The sequence below is a fragment of the Balaenoptera musculus genome, chromosome 9, assembly GCF_009873245.2.
Source record: "Balaenoptera musculus isolate JJ_BM4_2016_0621 chromosome 9, mBalMus1.pri.v3, whole genome shotgun sequence".
Taxonomy (NCBI): domain Eukaryota; kingdom Metazoa; phylum Chordata; class Mammalia; order Artiodactyla; family Balaenopteridae; genus Balaenoptera; species Balaenoptera musculus.
The window spans coordinates 29940810-29965017 of NC_045793.1; the positions used below are offsets into that span (position 1 = coordinate 29940810).

General features: G+C 36.5%; 1 protein-coding gene across 2 annotated transcripts in view; it reads left to right on the forward strand.

Moving 5' to 3' along the window:
- Positions 1–24208, forward strand: part of FAM3C (FAM3 metabolism regulating signaling molecule C) — a 48362-nt gene that overhangs the window by 15185 nt on the left and 8969 nt on the right. For both annotated transcript variants that reach the window (XM_036863739.1, XM_036863741.1), the window contains exons 3-7: positions 2253–2357; positions 9610–9639; positions 10397–10520; positions 20994–21052; positions 22169–22219. In XM_036863739.1, coding sequence (XP_036719634.1) covers positions 2253–2357; positions 9610–9639; positions 10397–10520; positions 20994–21052; positions 22169–22219 — 369 coding nt within the window. The remainder of the gene's footprint in view (positions 1–2252; positions 2358–9609; positions 9640–10396; positions 10521–20993; positions 21053–22168; positions 22220–24208) is intronic.

A 24208-nucleotide genomic window follows, 5' to 3' on the forward strand; every position in this document is an offset into this window, starting at 1 on the left:
TTATGTGACCTTAGGCAAGTGATCTAAATTTTTGACCTTGTTTTCCTTATTTGTAAAATGAAAATAGTATCTTGAAAGGCTGTGCAAATGAGGTTGTGCTAATAAGGCACTTAGATCTGTAGTAGGCACTCATTAAATGGTGTGTGTATATTTTATATATATGTATGTATATGTAAATATGATGTATATAGTTTAGTGTAGGCTTAGGTTTAGCTTGGTATTGAATTTAGTCCAGAACTTTCGTATATTATAAACTTGGTATCTTAATCATTGTAATATTTCAGTCTTGAACAACGAAGGTTTGGTATATCTGCTTTAAGGGACAGGGAAAGATTATTTGCACACGCCCATGATTGCTAGAAAATGAGATGTTAAGACTGTCATGTGACGTATAGTCTTCCAGCCCTTGGTCTTAAATGATCCAGAAGGAATATGCCACCTGTTAACCCTTCATCTATTTGGCAAACACTTGTTGAGAGTATTACTATGTATCAATACAAGGCACTCTACTAGATCCTGTGGGGGAAGAGTTCAAAGACTAATGGAATTTTACTCTCTTATGTGCTAACAATGTAGATGACTTGTAGTCACTCTTCTTTTCTTTTTTCTTTTTATTCAAACAGAAAGTCACAGAAATTATAATCATCCTCATCAGTTCACTCAGTCCCATGTAATTAATTTTTTTTTTCATCTTGATCTTTTGTTAGCACTTTTATGAATGCTTATTCATTCAGTTCAGCAGTATGGTCAGTTACCAGAAACCTGTACTTGTCAGAGTCTTTTCCATGAAAACAGGAAGCAGTTTTGGAAGGGGGAGAAGGAACAAAACAGGAGGCGGGGTGGGAATTGATTGGTTTAGTAGTTAGGCTTCCTCCTTGCCGTCTCATGTCTATTATTTATACAGCGTTTCTAAGTAAAAATGAGTAGCTCTGAGAACCTCCTGCTTCTCGGCGTCGCCGGCCCTTCTGAGCATCACCCGTTCATTCGTTTCCCTTCCCCGTAAGGATGCAGTCCCAGTCTCTAGGTTTATGAAGTTAGGATGAACACAGTTCTGTTTTACTCTTCCTTATCCGGTAAGTTGAGTTTTGGTAGTTTCCCTGAAGAACGTGGTAATCTGATGGTAGCAGGGAACCGTGCAAAGCAGTGGGCTCGTCAGAATCCCTGGGTTCCTGCCCTTGTGCTGCCGCTAAGATATCTGTAATCTTGCGCAGTTGCCTCACTTGTGGGCTTTTGTTTCCTTAAGGATAGTGAAATGACTGCTGATCTTTTAGATCAGTATAAATTAAACTTTCAGTAAGAGAGGGGAATGGAGATTATATAGGCAAATATCAATATTGTTTCTGAATAGCCTAGTGAGATGGCTCTGAAATTCTAAGAGTAAGAAGATGATGTTTCTTTCCTGTCATTTTTCATGTCCTTTCGTATCTTGTACTTTTTCTTTCCTAGGTTTGCTTAGCTGTGGAGAAGAAAGACAAGTGATGATTCATATTAAGCAGTTAATTAGTTAGTAGCAGTGCTAATTATTTGTAAGGCACTCAGAAATAGTTAAACATATAAAGGTATGGAAGGCTCAGAGTCTGTTCACAGAGCTTACCATGTAACCGTGTTAAATGTGATAGGTGCCGAATTAAGTCCTCCAGGAGTGGGGAAGGCGTGTCTTAAACTTTGGTATCAAGTATGAGGGGAGATACTTCGTTGTTCACCATACCAGGAGCACTTGTGTGCTTCAAGAGATATGTGGGTTGGTGAGGACAGTAAACCTGTTACATTTCACTTGAGAACTCCTTGCTGAGTGGACATCCTGGTCTGTTGCCTTAGTATCTCTGGAAGGTTCAGTGTTTTTGTATCCTCTCTGTCTTGTATTGCCCTTTATCATTGGAAAGGATTGAGAATGTGTCATCCCACATACTTGGTGGTGGTGTTCCATTAGCCTTGCTACTTTTGTGTAGTCAGCCAGAAGTTGATAGCAGGTCATTTTTTTTCCATGAGAAAACTAAGCAGATGACTCAGGCAGTCCTGTGTCTAGGTTGCTAGACAATCTCATAATTGTTTGATCAGAAAAATCAATCAAAATAGATTGTTGGTACAGTTTTTGTTGTAACTCAAGTAAAATTAAGATCCAGTAGATAAGAAGTAGATATTTGTTAGTCTTAAGAATTTTTTAAATACACTTACGTTTTTCATGGAAATGCATAACTAAAAATTCTGTGGGCCCATAAGCTCATGTTGAATTATTTCTGCCCTTTATCTAGGTGCTGCAAAGTTGGTGGTAGCTGTGGCAGTATTTTTACTGACATTCTATGTTATTTCTCAAGTATTTGAAATAAAAATGGATGCAAGTTTAGGAAATCTATTTGGTAAGTTTTATTTCTTTTTGCCTTTCTTAAATTTTATTTGTGATGAGATTGTCTTTAAATTTTTACCAGTTATCAACACTGAGTTACTCTGCTGTTTAGGCTGTCTAGAAAAGAAAATGAAATTATATTGGTAAGTGTGATTCATTGGAATATTCTAAAATATACAATAGAAAATCTTACAATTAATTCAATATAAAGCATGAATCTTCTATTCAACATTTTGAATATATTTAATGGGGCCTGTTTTATGCATGCCTAGGGACATTATTCATGGCATTCTAAATGCACATGCTAGAAGATATCACACCCTATTTGAATTGGCTGCTTAAAAACTTGGAACCAAATCTAACCCTCAGTTAGCAAGTGATTAGGAGTCATGATAATGCATTTTAAATACCAGCCATAGAAATCCATCTTGCTTTCCTACCCTTATTTTCCTTCTGCACCATTTTTCCTTTTAGCAATTTATTTGGTGCTATGTTGTAAACGTACCACTACAAGCTGCCTTAATTCAGTTTTAAACAAAATCTTTAAGCTGATAAAATAAGTTAACATTTGAAATGTTTGAATAAGCTTTGGCTGAGCACTGTGTAAAGTATTAAAAAATAACTCATGAAAGGTCAGACTCTGAAACCTAGAAACAGTATTTTGACCTAGTAGGCAGAAATCGAATGAAACAACCTTGAGATCTCTGGAATAGTTGGTGAGTTTTGCTTTCCGTAAATTAATATAAGACCTAATACATTCCCTCTCACATCTAGTTTCAAGACTCCCTTAAACCAGTGTTTCTCAAACTTCGATGTCAAAGGAATCTCTAGGGAATCTTGATAAATGCAGATTCTGATTCAGTGTCTGGGATGGGAGCTGAGAGTCTGCATTTCTAACAAGATCCCAGGTGATGCTGATTTCCCATCCATGGACCATATACTGGGTATCAGCCTTTAGACAGTTCTGGCATGTAGTCCTCAATTTCTGTATATTTTCATTTCTGTACATTTTCAGGTGACTTTTCTTACAATGACTACTTAAAAGTACTTCCTTGTATTGCACTGAATTCTGCCTTTTATTCTCCCAAGTAATTTCAATCCACTGATCTTGCTTCTACCTGCTGGAGCTCTCTTCCACATTAATGATCTCTTAAATAGTTAAGTTGTGGTTATTCTCCTCCATGCCATGTTTTTATAAGTTTTCATCTTATCAAGTTATAAAATCCTCCCTTTGAACCATTCTTCTTAATGCACTGGTTATTTTCCTCCTGTCAATTTTTTGGCACCCATCTTAAAATGAAGTATCCAGGATCGAGCATAGAATAGTTGTTGCAAAGTGTAGTGAGAATTGTCTTGACTTCTCCTGGGCTGTGTGCTTCTGTTACTGCAAAGGGCCAGCCTGGGGTCCTTTGAGAGCACAGCTGGTTTCGGTTGAAGGATGGGGCACAAAAACATGGAAGGCATTGAGGACTTGTTCAGTGTTGCTGTGGAAACAATGTGCTGTAGCTAATTCTTCTAAGTAAGGTTGATGGTAAGGGAAGACAACTATGGGGATGGTAGCTTGAGGCAGAAGTAAGTTGAACATTTTTTTCTTTTTTGAAGTAATAGAGAGGTTTTCACTTCTCTGTAGGCCTCGGGCAAGGAGTCAGTGAATTACAAATCAATGGGAAGAGATTAAACAGAGAAAAAAGGATGATCCTGGAGAGAAGGGGGCCACGGGACCATTGGTACAAATGAAAAATTACTTTGGGAAAAGGCCCACTGTTTTCAGAGAGAAGAGGCTGGGTGTGGGCACAGTGTTTCCCTGGTTTGGATCTTCATCTCTAGTCTGGATGTTTTATTTGGACATTACAGGGATGGTCTTGGGTCTATTTCTTGTCTTTGATATCTGCCTATGTCACCACTGCCAGAGCAATTCTCTTAAAACTCTTGAATCTTTAGTATTTCAGTGGAGAGTAAAATCTGAACTCCCTGCTAGGATGGCACTCAGTCCCCAGCCTGCCTCTGCCTTCCCCACCTGTACGCCCCCTCCCTTCCTGCCCTCCCTCCCCCCGCTGGCTGTGCCCACGTGCACGTGATCTACAGACACAAACCCTGTCCTGTCCTTTCCTACCTCAGCCTTTGTTCATGCTTCCTCACCCCACACATCTTTCTCATCTCCCCTTCATCTGTTAATCCTTCTCATTTTTCAAAACTGCATAAACGCCCCTTCTTGGGAGAAATTGTATTTTAGTCTCCATCTTTTCCCTGTTAGAATGTTTCTCCTTTTTCTGAACTGTCCTTTATAATGCATAGTACTTATATCTCAATTTGGCCTGATTTTATTCTGCCTTACATTATAGAATTTCTTTTATTCCTTTTCATGTATTCAGCCTCCCTTACTGGAGAACGAATGTTGAGAGCAATGATATCTTAGTGACTCACCTAGCATCTAGCGCTGGGTCCTGTACATAATAAATGCTGATTGAATGGAAAATGAATATAGGTAATGGAGGATTAGGATTTTTACATGGGGAGGAAGAGTATTTTCAAAGTGGAATTCATTTAAAGCTGTATTAGTTGACAAGCCACTGGTCGTCAGCTATGAACAAGCACTGAGCTACTTTAGGATAGTCGTCTTTCTTAATTTTCATTTTGATTTTTCCTAATGTTACGAACGTGCAAGTTTTTATTGTGTATGTTTTAGCTATTTAATTTAGGCATTCTTAGGGCAGATGGTTTATTTTGTTGTCATAACTGAAGTTATGACAACTGAAGTTATGTTCTGTATCCACAAAACCTATTGGATTCCAGTCTGTTGAATTGGTGAAAATTTAATTTGTGAGGTTATTTTTAAATCTTATTTCAGAATAATTCAGCAAAGATTGAGATACGGTTGTGTTTGCCATTTGTTTAGCATCTAACTTAGGTTTAACTCGACATTAAGATTGTTTCTATAATCAGTATCTTAGAGGGGCCCATGAGATTAACTATAGTTCTTTTGGTGGTGAACTTTTCCCATTTTTCAACTTGTTGATATAATAACTTACTTGATAGTTTATGTAAATTTACATTCAGGTTGATTATATAGTACTGTTTTAGAAAAATAAAACATTTCTAGAAAGGAAGAATGAAAAATTTTGCCTGCAATTAGTAGTTGAAATAACCAAAATGTATCCTGGTTTTTTTAAACAATTTTTAACAAAACTTTTTATTTTAAGATAATTGTGGATTCACATGCATTTGTAAGAAATAATATGGAGAGATCCTACATTCCCTTTACTCAGTTTCTCATTGGTAACGTCTTATTAAGCTACATACAGTGTCACACTAGGACATCAACATGGGTACAGTCTACCAGTCTTAGTTATGATTGTGGTTTAACATAGTGTTAGTTTTCAATATGGATACTTAACAGCTAGTAAATATACTGAAAACAGTCCAAAATATTTTTGCAGTAAGTACTTAATATTCTCTTTAGTTGATTTATTTTTACCTTTCAGATTTAAACCACTGAAATAGTATATACATATAAATTATTTGAGACATTATTAAAAACTAAAGTACAAAGTAGTTCTATTGGATTTCTTTAGCCTGACTTGTTGAAAGACATTCACTGATAAAACCAAATGTTTATTATCGTTTCTTGAAGTGAAAAGCTGAATATATTGAAAGACATTAAGAATTAAAGCTATCAAGGTAGTTTGAGAAATGAAAGTTGCAGAAAAGGAGGGATTTTTGTGTTTGTATGTTGTGCCCATACTCTACATGTGGAAAACATCCTGTTTTATTTATGAATATTTACCTTATTGGCCTCCAGGTGTTAAAATTCTCAGAACTGCAGGCCAAATAGAGGGCTTTTGCTTGTGATGCATATTGGATAAAATTTGTTTTAATCTGAAAAGTTTTTCACAAGAGGTTTTTTTTTTCCTTTGAGCATCTTCTCCCCTTACTCTTACACAAATTAAATGGAGATGATGTTATTTCTCAAAAGTCTGATGATTAAGAAACATTTACCCCAAATTTTATCCCAGTAAAGTTTTTTAAATTGAGTTGCATTGATTTATTATTTATTTATTAATATCCCTTAAGTTTTCCAATCAAACCCGTTTGACCATTTTAGAGGCTCATCCCTGGTTTTCCTTCTGTCTCCTTTTCCTCAGCCACACTCTTCCTCTGAGTGTTAGTTGACGATTAATGTCTCTAAGATTTCTCTCCTCAGCCCTCTCCTCATTTTAAGTCCTCCCTTTGTGTGGCCTCATCATTTGCCTGTTTTCCAGTTTATATCTTCATCCCAGGTCTCATTTACAGCTGGCCTCTAGACTTCTGTCTGGGTCTTCTCCAAGTGTCTTAAAATTAACAGGTCCACAGAGAGCTCAGCATCCGTCCCACACCCCGTCTCCTCGGTAGATAACAAACATCTTGAGTGAGAGATAGTGTTTTTGTTCTTTGGCTCATGTAAATGGATAAATGAATGCTTCTAAAGGCAAATGTCTGAGAGGTAAACTTGATTCCTCCCTTTCCATCACCCCTCCATCTGGTCTGTTCCACAGCCTTAGTTGTTCTGAGCCTGTCTACTTCTTTCAAACCCACAGTCACTGCTCTTGTTCAGGTTGCTACCCTTTTTCACCTGGATTACCTTAGCAGCGTCCTTGTCCTTGTGGACTCCTTGTCTCGAGTCTTGAATCCTCTGCAGTCTGTTCTCCACTCTGCAGTCAGAAGGACGGTTCTGAAAGCCCCCTATCCTGCTTCCTGCTCCTAGCAGGACTAGTGGTTTTTATACCTGTGATCATTAGACCTCAGACAGTCCCATTTTGTGGGGGGGGTGAATATAAGTCTGGGTGCTAGAATGAGATATGGCTTTGAAAACTCGCTCTGCCGATTACTAATTATGCATAGAACAAATCCAGTCACTAAACCTATCTGTTCTCAGTTTCTTTCTCTTTAAAACAGAGGTGATGGGCAAATCAATAATACATGCAAAAGTACTTGATAGAGTGCCCCACATATGTGAATGAGCTGTTATATTACCCCTGTTTTGATCCCACTGTCTTCCCCATATCTGGCTATCATAAGTTGGGTATGCCAGCATTCCTGATTTGAACAGTGTTCCTCCGTAAGCATCTTAACATCTGAGCCTGATGATACTTGTTTGTTTAGGTCTAAGTGAAATTGAGACTTTCTTTTTTTTTTTTTTTTTAATTAATTAATTATTCGTTTATTTTTGGCTGCATTGGGTCTTCATTGCTGGGTGCACGCGGGCTTTCTCTAGTTGCGGAGAGCGGGGGCTACTCTTCGTTGCGGTGCGCAGGCTTCTCATTGTGGTGGCTTCTCTTGTTGCGGAGCACGGACCCTAGACACGCAGGCTTCAGTAGTTGTGGCACACGGGCTTAGTTGCTCACGGCATGTGGGATCTTCCCAGACCAGGGCTCGAACATGTGTCCCCTGCATTGGCAGGCGGATTCTTAACCACTGCGCCACCAGGGAAGTCCAAGACTTTCTGGTCTACATGCTGCTAATCACTGGTTGCTAGTCACTCTCTGGCTTTCATTTTCTCATTTACAAAAGTGAGAGCATTGGACCGAATGGTCTCTAGAATTATTTTTCCCTTTTGTGACATAATTAAGGAAAAATGATATAATTAAGGAAATTGAAAGAATGAGCCCCAGCACCCTAATTTACTAATTGATCATTTTCTGTTTCCTTCAAGTCTTTGTCCTTATCCATGAATATTTTTAGTACTCACAGATAAAGTTTGTTTTTTGCTTTATTCCGTGCATTTAACTTTTCCCATGTGACTGCATTGCATATATGACTTCAACGGTGCATAATATTCTGAGTGTTCTGTAGAGTTAATGACCTTCATTTACTTAGTTGTTTTCCTGTTTTTAAACATTTACATATTATTTTCAGCTTTAACATTCTGTTCTCCAGTTTCAGTACTGGTTTTACAGGAAATTCACAGTTACCTAAAATAGTACAGAACTAAAAACTAAGTGACTATTTATAGTTAAACAGCTGGCAAGCATTTATGACACTGCACGCTTATTAGCTAAATCAGGAAATGGCTAGCCACAATACTATTGACGATCTGAATTGTAATCTCCTGGGCTGGGATCAGATGTTCATGCTTTCTAAAAACTCTAAGTGTAGATGTCCAGGTTGACGTCTACTGCATTCGGGTTAAGATTTGATCAGAAAATTCTGGCTTCCTTGAACTGATAAATGATAAAATAAAACTCTAGTAATGACCTTTTTTTAATTATTATTATACCTAATACATTTCTATTTTAGGGAAATTAAAGCTTCCTACCACCACTATCCCTCTTGTGTTCTTCCCCCTCCCCAAATCTCTTAGCCTAACCTCTGAGATAGATGTATGTATATTCTCCAGGCCTTTATATGCATATGCGCACTACACCGTACAGCAGCAACAACTTTTAAACACCCTAATAGTCACCCAGTATATATTTAAACTCATTTAAAGGGAAGTTTGAAATACTGTATGATATCACTTATATATGGAATCTAAAAAGAACAAACGCAGAGAAACAGAAAAGAATGCAGGTTACCAGGCGTTGGGAGGGGGCGGAGTTAATGAGGAGACATTGCTCAAAGGGTACAAACTCCCAGTTATAAGATTAACAAGTTTGGGGATTGAATGTACAACATGGTGATTATAAGCTAATAATACTGTCATATACTTGAATGTTGCTAAAAGAGTAGATCTTAAATGTTCTCACCACAAAAAGGAAGTGGTAAGTATGTAATGGGATAGAGGTGCTAGCTACTATTATTGGGGTATAGTATCATACCACTATATGTACCGCTATCGTGGTAATCATTTTGCAGTTTATAAATGTATCATATCAAAGTGTTGTGCACCTAAACTGACACAATTTTATGTGTCAACTATATCTCGAGAAAGCTGGAAAAAAATAAAAAATGAATTTAAAAAAGTTAAGCTTGTAGAGTAACTTTCTGATTAGTATTTAAATTTATAATAACTAAAACTAAACGTAAAATGTAAAGGTAAAAACAAAGTGCTCTATCAATAATAAAATAATACTCTCCATAATTCCTCTACATAATTGTTTGTAGTGAATTATGTAGCCTAAAAGTTACTTTCTCACTTTTTCTCTAAAGTGATATTCATGTTTTATGTATTGTATACTAAACAATAATTCAAATACATTTTTATAGGCCTGTTAGCCCCACACATGTTTAAAAGTGATACTTGCCAATAGCTTTATTCTTTCTAACGAAAATAACTTTTTTTTCCTTAGCAAGGTCAGCATTGGACGCAGTTGCACGTTGTAAGTATTTCATCTCAATATTTTGCAGATGGTTTATTCTTTTTCTCTTAGGCATATGAGAACTTATATTCAAACAATGGATATAGTTCAATGTGAGCAAAACTGATTTTAGAAATTATTAAGTTTTAAGGAAGCTATTTGATTGGACAGCTCAATAATTTGGGTATGTATTTATAATGGATATTTTGTTCCATTATTATAAGTACAGAAAGTGTGTAAAAGAATTCCTAGTTAGGGGATATATGTATATGTATAGCTGATTCACTTTGTTCTAAAGCAGAAACTAACACACCATTGTAAGGCAAGTATACTCCAATAAAGATGTTAAAAAAAAAAAAAAGAATTCCTAGTTAGAACTAGTATGTGAGCAGATATTCAGTGATGCGTCAGGCTTTTTACTGTCCATTTATTTTGCATATATGGACTGGAAATGCAAAGTAACAATTCCAGACCTCCCCCATCCTGGTTTTTTTAAATAAGCTTAAAAATAATTAGATAAAATATATTTACCCTCATGAAGATCATGTTCCTTGTTCCATTTATGTTAATTGTTAGCTTGTTTCCTAGGAGGTTCCGTTTTGTTTTGTTTTGAGGTTCTTTGAAACTCTCAGGAAAAAAAAAAAAACCTAGCATGTAGTTTAAGATATGTATATCTTGGTGTTTTGCATAACGCCCTTTGTGGTTTGAGATATGAAACAAACTAAATACAGAGTCTGTTAACATCGTTTTCTTAAAAAAAATTTTTTTCTCTCCAAAGCTACAAAACCTCCCAGATATAAATGTGGGATCTCAAAAGCTTGCCCTGAGAAGCATTTTGCTTTTAAAATGGCAAGTGGAGCAGCTAATGTGGTAGGACCCAAAATCTGCCTGGAAGACAATGTGTAAGTATTTATCAATTTGGAAGTATAACATGTGCTATTAAATTTTAGCAAATTGAACCTGAGTTTAATGGATCCTTTGAAAATGTATTGGGCATGCTTTTACTAAAGAAAAGTGATTTCCATTTCCATTATACAATTTTTCCCCACTCATTTAAGGAGTCTTCAAGTTCTTACATTCCATATTAGACTGACATAAGAACATAGCATTTATTCAGCTTTGTGTAAAGATGAGAGATTTCCTCTGAGTGAATTCTCTAGATCCCAACTGGTAGTCATAGACACAGGTGGCTATTTAATTTTGATTCTTAAGTAATAGGGGAAAAGTTAATTCATTTAAATTAATTAAAAGTTCAGTCCCTCAGTCACACCAGCCACATTTCAAGTGCTAATAGTCACGGACAGCTTGTGCCTACCCAACTGAACAGCACAGATAGAGAGCATTTCCATCGCTGCAAAGAAGTCCAAATAGGACCATTTTTGTCAAATAGATAGCACTGCCCTAGATGATAAACACTTTATCTTACAAACCAACATCTTTCATCTTAAATGTTTGAATGCTGCTTGTTGAAGTATGAAATAACCCAGCAATAACCTCAAGTCCATTGCGGCCCAGAACTGCTTGCCACTAAACTGAATGGTTTATTTTATTGAGATGCTCTACAAAGTATACTTTTTAGGTTTTTGCAGCCTCCTACCCCAGTGTCCATTGTCACTTGATTGTGAAGTTCCTGCCTGTGAAGTTGCAAACCTTACTTTTAGTTGGTTGCTTTTAATCTGGTCTTGCCTGAAAAATTAGATATGTGAGCTTATTTAAGCTTCACATAAAATAATATATGTACCATTAATATGTAGAATAAAGAGTGAGGTAATTTTACAGATTGAAGGAAACGAAGCAGTTTTTCCCAGCATTTTGTGTTTTTTCTTTTTAATATAGAAGCGCTAACATTTTTATCCTAACCCCCTTTTCAGTTAACCATGCAGAGGTTATTTAGCCTCTTAAAATAACACTTTTCTTGTAAATTAAAGGCTTGAGCTAGATGATCTTTAAGATCCCTACTCATTTCCTTTTTCCTCATGCTGATGATAATCCATTGTTAATCCATTGTCCTCTGATGTCTCATAATAGCCTTGCTTTACTGAATTGAATTAAAAAGCACTTGGATTTTAGTTAGTAGATTTTGCATTAAGTAATATCCTTCGCATTACCTTAGAATGTTCCCATTCACCATTTTCACCTTTTTCACCTTTTTCACCTTGTTTGGCTAAAGGGGCCGGAAATTTGATTCTGAATAATAAGCAGAAGTTGTCTTAGAATGCCCAGCCCACAGTAGATTGTCTTTAGACACCTCTGCCCCCTTGAAGCATGAAAGTTTTAATGCAAAGAAGAAGAGATCAAACTCTAATGAACACTAGCAAGTTCTCTATTCACAGATTAGAACAGGTTAAAAAGAAGAGAGAAGCATATGTATTTAGGCAGTGGAGTCTGGTGAAATAAGTACGGGCTTAGAGCCAGAGAATTTCGTTCTAGCATAGTGGGCATGTCATGTAGAATTTGTATTTCAGTTCGTTTAACCGTAAAATTGAGACAGGCTACCTATCCATCCTCTTTTCAGGAATCATTCTGCCATTCCCATGAGAGGTTAAATAATTGATGGGATTTTACAGTTTTGCCTCAGGCCCTGAAATCTAGTCCTTGAAGAAGGACTGAATAATTGGCCAGGGATCCCTAGTGGAGAAATAGGGACAATTCACAGTCTAGTACCTTTTCCAGTATATTCTATCTCTGTATTGAAAGTTTTTCCAGGGAATTCCCTGGTGGTCCAATGGTTAGGATGCCACGCTTCCACTGGCAGGGGGTGCAGGTTTGATCTCTGGTCGGGAAACTAAGATCCCGCATGCTGCGTGGCCAAAAAAAAAAAAAAAAAGAAAGAAAGAAAAAGAAAAAAAATAATAAAAGCAGATTGATACATGGCATATTCATTTGTAGCCAGTGGGTTATTTGAACCATTAAATAGCATGTTTCTAGAAAGTTTTTCCAACAAAAAATGTTAAAGAAAGAGTCTAAGTTTTCTTAGCGTCATTCATTCCATTCACTTATTCAACAAATATTTGCTGAGCACAGTCCCTGCTTCCATGGCACATACAGTCTAGTAGGGAGATGGATATTTAAGAAGTAAATGCAAATAAATAATTAGAAATTGTGGCACACGCTGCACAGAGCAGCAAGGTGTGAAGAATACTTACGGGGGCAAGTGAGGTGAGGTCGAGGTGTCCAACTTTAGATTGAGTGGGTCAAGGAATAATTTCTCTAAGACAGTGATGTTTAGTCTGAGAACTAAAGGATAAGAAGGAAGACAGCCAGGTGAAGAGTGGGGGAAGACCATTCTAGACAGAAGGAAGAGCATGCTTGAAGGCCCTAAGATGAGACAGAGCTGGAGAGAAGTAAGGGCTAGGCGAGTGGAACTTACAGGCCATGCAGGGAAAGAGATGAGATCTTTTTCTGAGTGTGCTGAGAGGTTGCTGAAGGTTTTCAAACTCTGGCATGTCATCACTTCATTTACATTGAAGAAAATGATCTGACTGCTGGGTAAAATGATTGGAGAAGTAAAGAGAGCAATTGGAGGGTGATTACCATGGCTGCCATAGCTCTTCAATTCCACTCTCCCCGCCCCTCACACACACACACAGTTGGCAAGAGACTTTTTTTGCCTGTGTACCCACTGAAATATGTACGTGAATACTAAAAATACCTAAGTAGAAATTTTAATATTTTCCTACACATGCTCTGAGCATATGCAAACTCATTTTGGACACTACTGGTCCAGATCATTGCTTCTCAGTGGGGGTGATTTTCTCCCCAGGGGACCCTTGTCAAGGTCTGCAAACATTTGGGGACATCAGAGCTGTGGAGGTGCTGCTTATAGAGGCCAGGGATGCTCTCAAACCTCCTGCGGTGCACAGCACAGCCCTTCCACACAATTTATCAAGTCCCGTAGTATCATCATAGACAGAGATTTAGAAACCCCAGTGCAGATAAAAGATGGTAAGATAGGGTCGTGGTCATGGTTTTAAGGACAGGTGGACGCAGTCAAGATATATCATGGAGAATAAGATGGATTTCAAACTTCTCATTAGTTAGAAATAGAAAATCCCGGGTATAAATATCAGGTGTCACACAATACAGGAATTGTAGCTCTTTTTCTTTTGTATTAGAGAACCCATAGAGTTTACTAATATTCAAGATACAGCTTTTATTTCAGGCATTTACTCGTATGATTTCAGTTTATATGAAGTTGATATTAGGAATAATACTTCACCTTTTATTATAATCTTAATGTTTGATACAGAAATTATATGGCAGACTATTTTGAGGGATATTTTTCTTTTTCACATTGAGAGGCAAGATAGTGTTTTTGGCTGTGAGGTCCAAAAAGTAAAATCAAGGATACTACGTAGGTACTTACATAATCATTTAAAATATAACCATTTTAAAAAAGTAAAAACCATTCTAAGGTCATGAGTGGTAAAACAAAACAGCCAGCCAGCCAGCTGGCTAGTTTTGACCCATGGGCTGTAGTTTGTTAAACCCTTCTCTAAACGAATCATTTTAAGACATAATAGCTAGAACACGTTGGAGGTATTTGGAACAAAACTCTATTCAAAGTTGTAGAATCTATCTATAGATTGTATAATCATTTTTTTTAGCTATTTGCCTGCAGGTGTGGAGCGGTGGTGGGGCGACCTTCATATTCGTAAAGGATAAAAGAAAATATTGCAGCTTGTGTTAGTAAGAGTGACTAACCTTTATACATTTAAAATCTTCAGTGGTTTGTCCTTTGCTCCCTGTAGGTTTCCCCTGATAGAATTTAGTTTTTAAAACTTGATAAGCTACTGCCCTCTTGTGGGAAGCCTATGTCATAGTGCTGCTTTGTTGCCTTTATTTCTCTGCTCTCTGATAGACGCAGCCACACACTCCAAATGATCTCTCTTGGAGAAGACGCCGTGACAATTATTACTCTAACAGGTTAATCATAGCTCTGGCTTCTTCATATCTGTGGTGGCTACAACACATTTCCAAAAGGAGCAGAACAAACGCATTTTGAAACTTCCCTCTTATGCAGCAGACTTGTTTGGTTCTCTTATGGCCCACCTTTCACAACTGGTCTTGCACACACATAAAAAAGGTCTGTGTTTTATTAACTGCATTTAAGTTTTAGAGAACGAGTGAAATTTTGAAGACAGATATGCGACGAGTATGGGTAAATAGTTAAATGTTACTGAGCTTTTACAAATCAAATGTTTATGCTTTTCCTTTTTTAATGGATCTTGGAGTAGAGGTTTTTTTTTTAACTTTTTATTTTTGAAAAAATTACAGAAATCTCAGGCCGTTGCAAAGATAGTACAGAGAGGTCTCATGTGCTCTTTACCCATTTTTCCACGTGGTTATATCTTACGTATCAATAATTACAGTATAATATCAGAACGGAAATTATCAGTTAGTATAACGTGTATGTTTAGTTCTATGTCATTGTATCATGTGTAGACTCATGTAACCAGTACAGCAATTAAGATACAGAATTATTCCGTCACCACAAAGATCTCTTTCATAATACCCTCTAATAGTCACCTCCACCATCACTGACCTCTGGAAACCACTAATCTGTTTATCATTTCTATCATTTTGATGTTTTGAGAATGTTATATAAATAGAATCATACAATATGTAACCATTTGAGATTGGATTTTTTTCACTCAGGACAATGCTTTTGAAATACTGGTTCGTATTAGTAATTTACTCCTATTTTATTGCTGACTAATATTCTGTGGTATGGGTATACCACAGTTTATCCATCACCTGTTGTCCTCAACCAGACAATTTCAGTGCTTCTGATTTTGGCTGTTATTGATAAAGCTGCTATGAACAGTCATATACAGATTTTTGAATTTTGAATGCATCTTTATTTCTCTGTAATAGAATGCCCAGAAGCTCTGGGTTGTGTGTTAAGTGTAATGTTCAATTTTGTAAGAAACTGCCAAACATTGTCCAGAGTGACTGCTCCATATTACATTCCTACCAGCAGTGCATGAGAGATCCAGTTTCTCTGTATATTTACCTGCATTTGGTATTGCCACTATTTTTTATTTTAGTTCTAATAGGTGTGTAGTGATATCTCAATTATCTGTCCCTTATGTCTAGTGATGTTGAACATCTTTTAATGTGTTTTTTCCCCACCTGTATATTCTCTTCAGTGAAATATCTATTCATGTCTCTTGTCCATTTTCTAATTGGATTGTTCGGTTTTTTACTGCTGAGTTTTGAGTTCTTTTAATATATTCTAGATATGCATCCTGTTGTCGGATATGTGGTTTGTAACTGTTTTCTCCCAGTCTGTAGCTTGTCTTTTCATTCCACTTACCAGGGTCTTTTGCAGAACCAAAGTTATTAATTTTGATAAAGTCCAGTTTATCGATGTTTTTCTTTTATGGGTTATGCTTTATTGTTTGTTTATGGATTGGTGTTATGCCTAAGAACTTTACAACAAGCCCTAGGTTTCAAAGATTTTTCTCTACATTATCTTCTAAGATTTTTATAGTTTTATGTTTTACATATGAATCTATGGTCCATTCTACATTAAGTTTTGAATGAAGTATGAGATTCAGGTTAAGGGTCAATTTTTTGGCCTGTGGATATCCACTTGCTTCATTACACTTTGTTGAAATGACTGTCCTTTCTCCATTGACTTGCTTTTCCTCCTTTGCTAAAAAATAAGTTGGCCATACTTCCACTAGTACATTTCTTGTTTCCACTGGTCCACTTCTTGTTCCCTCTCTGTTCCATTGATCTATATATCTATTCCTCCACCAATACCACATGCTCTTGATTATACTAGTTATGGAATAGGTCTTGAAATGAGGTAGAGTGATGCCTCCAACTTTACTCTTTTTTTTTTTTTTCTCCAAAATTCTTTTTAGCTACTTTAGTTTCTTTGCCTTCGTATATGACATTTTAGAATAATCTTGCCTCTATCTACAAAACACCTTGCTGGGATTTTGTTAGGAATTTTGTTAAACCTATATGTTAATTTATGGAGAATTGACTATCTTTACAATGTTGAATCTTTCAGTCCATGAGTATGACATGTTTCATTTATTTATATCTTCTTTCATATCTTTCATCACCATTTTGTGGTTTTCAGCATAAGGTCCTACACATGCTTTATTAGGTTTATACCTAAGCATCCCCCCTTTTATTGAGCAATCATAGATGACATTGTGTTTTTAATTTCAGTTTCCTTGTGTTCGTTAATATATTGACACACAATTGATTTTTATATGTTGATCTTGTATCTTGTAATGTTGCTGAATTATTACTTCCAAGAGGTTTTTTTGTTTTTGTTTTTGTAGCTTCCTTGGGATTATCCAAACATGCAGATGACAAACATGCCATCTGCAAATAGGGACAGCTTTATTTTCTTCCTTTCCAGTCTGTCTGCCTTTATTTCCTTTTCCTGGAAGTCGACTAGGACTTGCAGCACTGTGTTGGGTAGTAGTGGTGAGAGCAGCCGTCCTGGACTTGTTCCCAATTGTAGAGGAAACGCTTTCAGCCTTTCACCATTGAGTATGATGTCAAGCAGTAGTTTTGTTGTAGATTTCTTTTTTTTTTTTTAATCAGTGTGAGGAAGTTCCCCTCTATTACTAGTTTTCTGAGACTTTTTATCATGAATGGGTGTTGAATTTTGTCAGATGCATTTTCTGCATTGAGATGATCATGTGATTTTTCTGAAGCCCGTTAATATATAGTGGATTACGTTAACTGTTCAAATAATTAACCTTTCATCCTTAGACTAAACCTGACTTAGTCATGGCTTATGATAATTTTTAAAAAATATACTGCTGAATTCCATTTACTAATGTTTTGTTAAGGATTTTTGCCTGTATTTTAATAAGGCTTATGGTTTGTTGTTTTCTTGTAGGTTTTGGTATCATTGTAATACTGGCTTTGTAGAATAAATTGAGAAGTATACCCTTCACTTGTGTTTTTGGAAAGAGTTTGTGTAGAGTTGGTGTTACTTCTTTTTTTAAAAACATTTGGTAGACGTCTCCACTGAAACTCTCTGGGCTTTAGAGATTTTGGAGGTGGGGGGAGTTTATAAACAAATTCAATATTTTTCATAGTTACAGGACTATTTAAATGACCTATTTCATAATGGATGAGTTGTGTTAGTTTGTACTAGCTCAGGAATTGGTCCAGTTCATCTAAGTTGTCAAATTTACATGTGTGGAGTTGTTCATAGTATTCCTTTATTATCCTTTTGCTATCTGCAGGTTCTATAGGGACATCCCATTTCATTCTTTTTTTTTTTAATTTATTTTTGGCTGCGTTGGGTCTTTGTTGCTGCACGCGGGCTTTCTCTAGTTGTGGCAAGTGGGGGCTACTCCACTGTGGTGCACAGCCTTCTCATTGTGGTGGCTTCTCTTGTTGTGGAGCACGGGCCCTAGAGCGCGTGGGTTACAGTGGTTGCGGCGTGTGGGTTCAGTTGTGGCGTGCAGGCCCTAGGGTGCTTGGGCTTCAGTAGTTGTGGCGCGCGGCCTCAGTAGTTGTGACTCAGTAGTTGTGGCACACGGGCTTAGTTGCTCCGCGGCGTGTGGGATCTTCCTGGACCAGGAATCGAACCCATGTCCCCTGCACTGGCAGGCGTGATTCTTAACCGCTGCGCCACCAGGGAAGTCCCCCATTTCATTCTTGATATTGGTGATTTGTGTCTTTTTTTCCTCTGTCAGTCTTATTAAAGGTTTGTTAATTTTATTGACCTTTTCAAAGAACCAGCTTTTTGTTTCATTGATTTTTCTCTATTTTTCTCTTTTCAGTCCCTTGATTTCTACTCTTTTTAATTTCTTTCCTTCTGCTTGCTTTAGGTTTCTTTTTAGTTTTGTGAGATGAGAGCTTAGGTTATTAATGAAACTTTCTTTTTAAATGTGAGCACTTAGTGCTATAAATTCCTCAATCTCAGTACTCTTTTAGCTATGCCTCACAAATTTTAATAAGTTGTGTTTTCAATGTGTTTTTTAATTTCACTTCAGGCTTCTTTGACCCATAGATTATTTAGATGTATATTGCTTAGTTTCCAAGTGTTTGGTGATTTTCCTGTTATCTTTGATTCTGATTTCATTGTGGTCGGAGGCACATTTGGTATGAGTTCAATTCTTTTAAATTTGTTGAGGTTTACTTTATGGCCCATGATATGGTCTATCATAGTATATGTTCCATGGGTACTTGAAAAGAATGTGTATTCTGCTGTTGTTGGGTACAATGTTCTTTAAATGTCAATTAGACCCTGTTGGTTAATGCTGCTGTTGAGTTCTTCTATACCCTTTTTAATTTTCTGTCTATCAACTGTAGAGAGAGGGGTATTGACATGTCCGACTGTAATTGTAGATTTGTCTGTTTCTCCTGTCAGTTCTATCTGAGTTTGCTTCACATATTTTATATCTTGATTGCTTGGTATTTTAATTGATGTTAAGATAGCCACTCCTGCTTTCTTTTGTTAAAACAGCTTTATTGAGATACAACTCATATACCATACAATACATTCTTTTAAAGTATACAACCAGTGGTTTTTAATGTATTCACAGATGTGTGCAACCATCACCACAGTCAGTTCTAGAACACTGTCATACCTCAGAAAGAAATGCTGTGTCCTTTAGCTATTGCCCTCCTGTTCCATTCCCATCCCATTCTACTCCATCTCCCCTCCCCACCGACCAGCCCTAAGTAACCACCAGGTTTACTTTTCTGTGTATAGATTTACCTATTTTGGAAATTCTATATAGATGGTATTATATACTATGTAGATTTTTTGTGTGATCAGCTTCTTCACTTAGAATAGTGTTTTCAAGGTTCATCCATGTTATAGCATGTATCAGTGCTTCATTCCTTTTTATGGCTGAATAATATTCTATTGTATAGATATGTCACGTTTTATCCATTCATTAGTTTGTGGACTTCTGGGTTGTTTCCACTTGTTTCTTGTAGACAGCGTGTAGTTGGGTCTTATTTTAATCCACTGTGCCAATTTCGGTTTTCATTTGATGTGTTTGAACTATTTGTATTTATTATAATTATTGACATGTTAGGGCTTAAGCCTGCCATTTTATTCTTTTTTTTTGAGAAAATTGTCTTCTAGTATTTGAAAACTTATTACATGATTCAACAAAAACATCACGCACATCATTGACAGACAAGGGAAGTTCCAACATATGTCTTTATTGTTCACTCTTTCAGCTTTTTCTTACTTTGTCTTACTCTTTAAATGAAATAGCATCCAACTTTTGTATTAGAATTTTACTCATTCATCACTTGCAACCATAGGTTAAACACAGATGAGTTCTATGAAAATCGCCTAACACATTCTGTGAGAATCAATGGCTAAGTTAAATTTATAATAAAGTATATATTTTATTATTTGTAAAATGTGTGCTACAGATCCTTTCTGTCAGTAAAATTTATAATAAACTTACATCATTGGTTGGGAATGTAATTATTCACAATAGGTAAGAGATAGAAACAATCTAAATGTCTGTTGATGGATGGATAAAGAATAGATAGATAGATGTATCATATATGAATACGGTGTGTGTGTTCACACATATGCAGCTCCCCCCTCTCCACCAACTTCAAACCAACCTCAGTGATTGTTAATCATTGAACAGCACATCACTGGGAATTTTTAGAATAAAAGGTACCTACAATTTTAGTTTAATAATTCTAATTCAACAAACTGAACTGATAACAAGCAAATGTTTTATTCATACCTTCTGTTTCACAGTATTTATTATCTTTATGTCATGGTCTGTGAGCTGCTAGTGGTTGATTACGGCAGAATGACATTACAAGTCTTATGGTTAGATGCAGTAATTATATGAATACAATATTCCTTCTTCTGGGTATTGAGAAATTTTGCCTTGGTAATCACTAAGAGAATGTTCACAATTAAGTTAAATTCTTCTTGCTCTCAGATTATAAAAGATTTTAGTAGCATCTTGCTTCTGTTTCATGTCACATTGGTATTGTAGAAAGTGGAAAAGAGGTTACCCTTGTTTGTTCCCTTGAGGATGGTGCAGACTATGTGTATAATGTCCACATGTTTGAAGGATTTTCTAAAATGGTATTTCATAACCTGACACACAGAGCAGCAAGAAATAGTCTAGTATTTCAGCACTAATACTTTGTAATATATATTTCTATTCATGAAATCTTATTTAAGAACATTGCTTTAAAATTATTCAACGTTAGACTCTCTTCTCTGACTTGGTAGAGACCCTTCAGTCTCCACTGCAGTATGAAACAATTGTACGTATATAGAACATCCCCAACTTTTTTTTTTTTTTTTTTGTCATGGATGGCTTTGTTTCTCTAATGTATGTTTATGTTCAATATCTAATTCTAAATTTGTCTTGACTTTCCCCCTTCAGTTTAATGAGTGGTGTTAAGAATAATGTTGGAAGAGGGATCAATGTTGCCTTGGTAAATGGTAAGAATAATTATTTTAGCTTATGAATGTACTCAGTGGATATTCATATGTCCCAAAGTAAAATGCACTCTAATATCAAGAGATCAGGTCAGAAAGAGCCAGGCTTGACATTAAAGCCCTCCCCGCACCCTCCCAAAGCACCAGCTATAGGTTAAGACTCTGCATCTCAGTATTTACAGCATGCTTTCTTGGAAGCATCCAGCTTGCTGTCCAGTGAGTAGAGAACTTCCCATGAGATTGTCAGGATACAACCAATCTAACATTTAAATTGATGAATCCTTGCTGCAGATTTTGGAATCCTAACATAATATAGATGGACATGAATGAGGGTTTGTAGAATGACAGAGCGTGGTGGACTATTGGATGGGGTGTGGGGCTGAGTGAAGAGTAGGAGTCGATTGTAATTTTTCAGTATCGTCCACACTGAATCCTGAACATCTCGAGTGTTCTTGCAAAATCACATCTGAAAATATGAACCCATGAAGTGAGACTCAACTGCATACTCATCTTCTCTTTCTGGGACAGTCACCCTTGTAAATCTGTATAGGGTGATTATAAACCACAGCCACCTTCTCCAGTTCACGGTGTAGGTAAATATTGTTTACTTCTTTCACAAGAGATACATTTTTGTGTTTCTACTTTCTTCATTTTCTTAGGTATAAAATGTTCTATAGGTATTTGTCTATTTAATTGATAGCAAAAAAAATTTTTTCAAAGGGAATTAAATATAATTTTTTAGAAAGATGGCTTTGACGATAGAAAATAGCATGGATTCATGGGTTTTTTTTAAAGGTTTATGTATTTTGGGGTAATTTTAAAATAAGGGAAGATGGTAACACATACAGATGAAAAATATCTAACTTCGAATGGTCTACAGTCAATAGTGAACTTCTCTTTGCTACTCTTCAGCTTACAAGATTAGTGAGAAAGTCCTATTCAAAAAATACCCTTTTAGAAAAAATTTTCAGATGCATACAGTTCAAATTTTAAGTATTTGTCATAATAATTCTTCCTCTGCTAATGAATTCACATCAATCATTGGATAAGATCATTTGTCTTATATAGTGTAGAGTATATTTCAGTTGCATAATTTGCTCTGAATTCATTCTCTTTCAGGAAAAACAGGAGATCTAATAGACACCAGATATTTTGACATGTGGGGAGGAAGTAAGTGTGAATAACATATAACTGTTCTGTTGCTGGCACTGAATCACATCAATATAATATAGCCCATTAATGAGAAAATAATGGTACTAATTTTGTGTTAGTTCATTTGATTACTCTTTCTTTTCACTGAATGTCTAGCTGTATTTAAGTGATCCGTCATACTGCATACACTTTGCTTTTTATAAAAATTGTTGGTGATGTGTAATTAAGAGCAATAATATCACAATTGAGATTTTTTAAAATCTGAGTCCTATTTTTTGCAGGACAACTAATTCAAAGCTTTGGGCTCTTCTAGGTTTCTGCCTGAAATTTCTAAAAGAAAGAATAAGTAATTTGAAGAAGGACATAACCAGTATAAGCATTCTTAGCTGACTGAATTGATTTCTTTTCATATGATTTTTCAGTCTCAAAACTAAGTTTATAACCAGGATTATTATTCAAGTAGATGAATATTTGAGAGTAGGAATGGAATTTCCTTTCTAGTTTACTGGACTTAGAACAATCCACAGATAATCTTCCTAATTTGGAAGTTCCTCAAGGAGCAGGTGGAAGTTAGACACCAGCATGCAGAGGGGAAGGAACTGGCACCTCGAAGAAGAATGTGCCCGAAAGAAGGAAGGCCAACACTGATCTATCTTTTGATTCTTTCCTAAGTTGAGGCTCTCCCCTGCACCTCCCCATCCTCATCCGCTTTGTGTATTCCCTGGAAGCCAGCAGTTGTTAGGCTTCCTGAAATTTATCTTGTTTTCAGACCATTCAGCTTTTCTAATATTTCTTCAACTTGTAATGAGATAATGCACGTATTATTTAGTTTTTAAATGAGATCAGAAGGACTTTGCATAGCTGTCAAAACTGTGTAAACTTAAAATGTACCATCAATTTTAGATTCTAAAGGCGTAATTGGTTCTACCAAAATTTATTGCATGGAAAAACTCTTATAAAACTATTGTTGGGACTTCCCTGGTGGCGCAGTGGTTGGGAGTCCACCTGCCAATGCAGGGGACACATGTTTGAGCCCTGGTCCGGGAAGATCCCACATGCCGGGGAGCAGCTAAGCCCGTGCGCCACAACTACTGAAGCCCCACGCCTGGAGCCCATGCTCTGCAACAGGAGAAGCCACCACAATGAGAAGCCTGCACCCCGCAACGAGGAGTAGCCCCCGCTCGCCACAGTTAGAGGGAGCCCGTGCGCAGCAACGAAGACCAAATGCAGCCAAAAATATAAATAAATAAATAAATTTATAAAAATACAAAAAACAAAAAACTATTGTTGAAATCAGTCATGTGACCAGAAGCTCTGGTATTTCATCTCAGGTGGATTAACTACTGCTAAAAATACTCCTCAAATTAAGAAGAAGTTGCAATTTACTGCCATCTTTGGATTTAAATTGAAGTGATTTGTTAGCTGCTCTGTTACATTTTTTCTGAATTAAAAATGCTATTATTTTAAGATAGAATTCAGTTAGAGAAAATCTTTGGAATCTTTGCTGTGGAAAGAAACTGAGTAGATTTGAAGGAACCCAGTTTTGAAGTAGTATTAGACTTGGGGGCTGTAAGGAAACCTGACATTGTGAGGAGTTCGAGATGTAGAATGATTTGCAGTACCTGATCAGCCTCTTTGGCATCATCAGTTTATTGTCACTGAAGTGGTGTTTAAGCCCTTGTGAATCTTGATACACTAGATGAAGCAGATAATGACTGCAATATTTACCTTAATTAGTTTGGCTTTTAGTGATAACTTACCTACGTTCCTTCCTCTAGTTTATAGTAAGTAGATATGCCCAGGAGTTTCTTTAAATCAGTGTGTGTGTGTATACAGTTGTCCCTTGTATCTGCAGGGGACTGGTTCCAGGACCCTCCACGGATAACCCATAATCTGCAGATGCTCAGGTTACATAATTTGCCCTCCATATCTGCAGTTATGCATCCGCGGATTCAACCAAGTGTGGGTCATGTGGTACTGTAGTATTTATTGAAAAAAACCTGCATA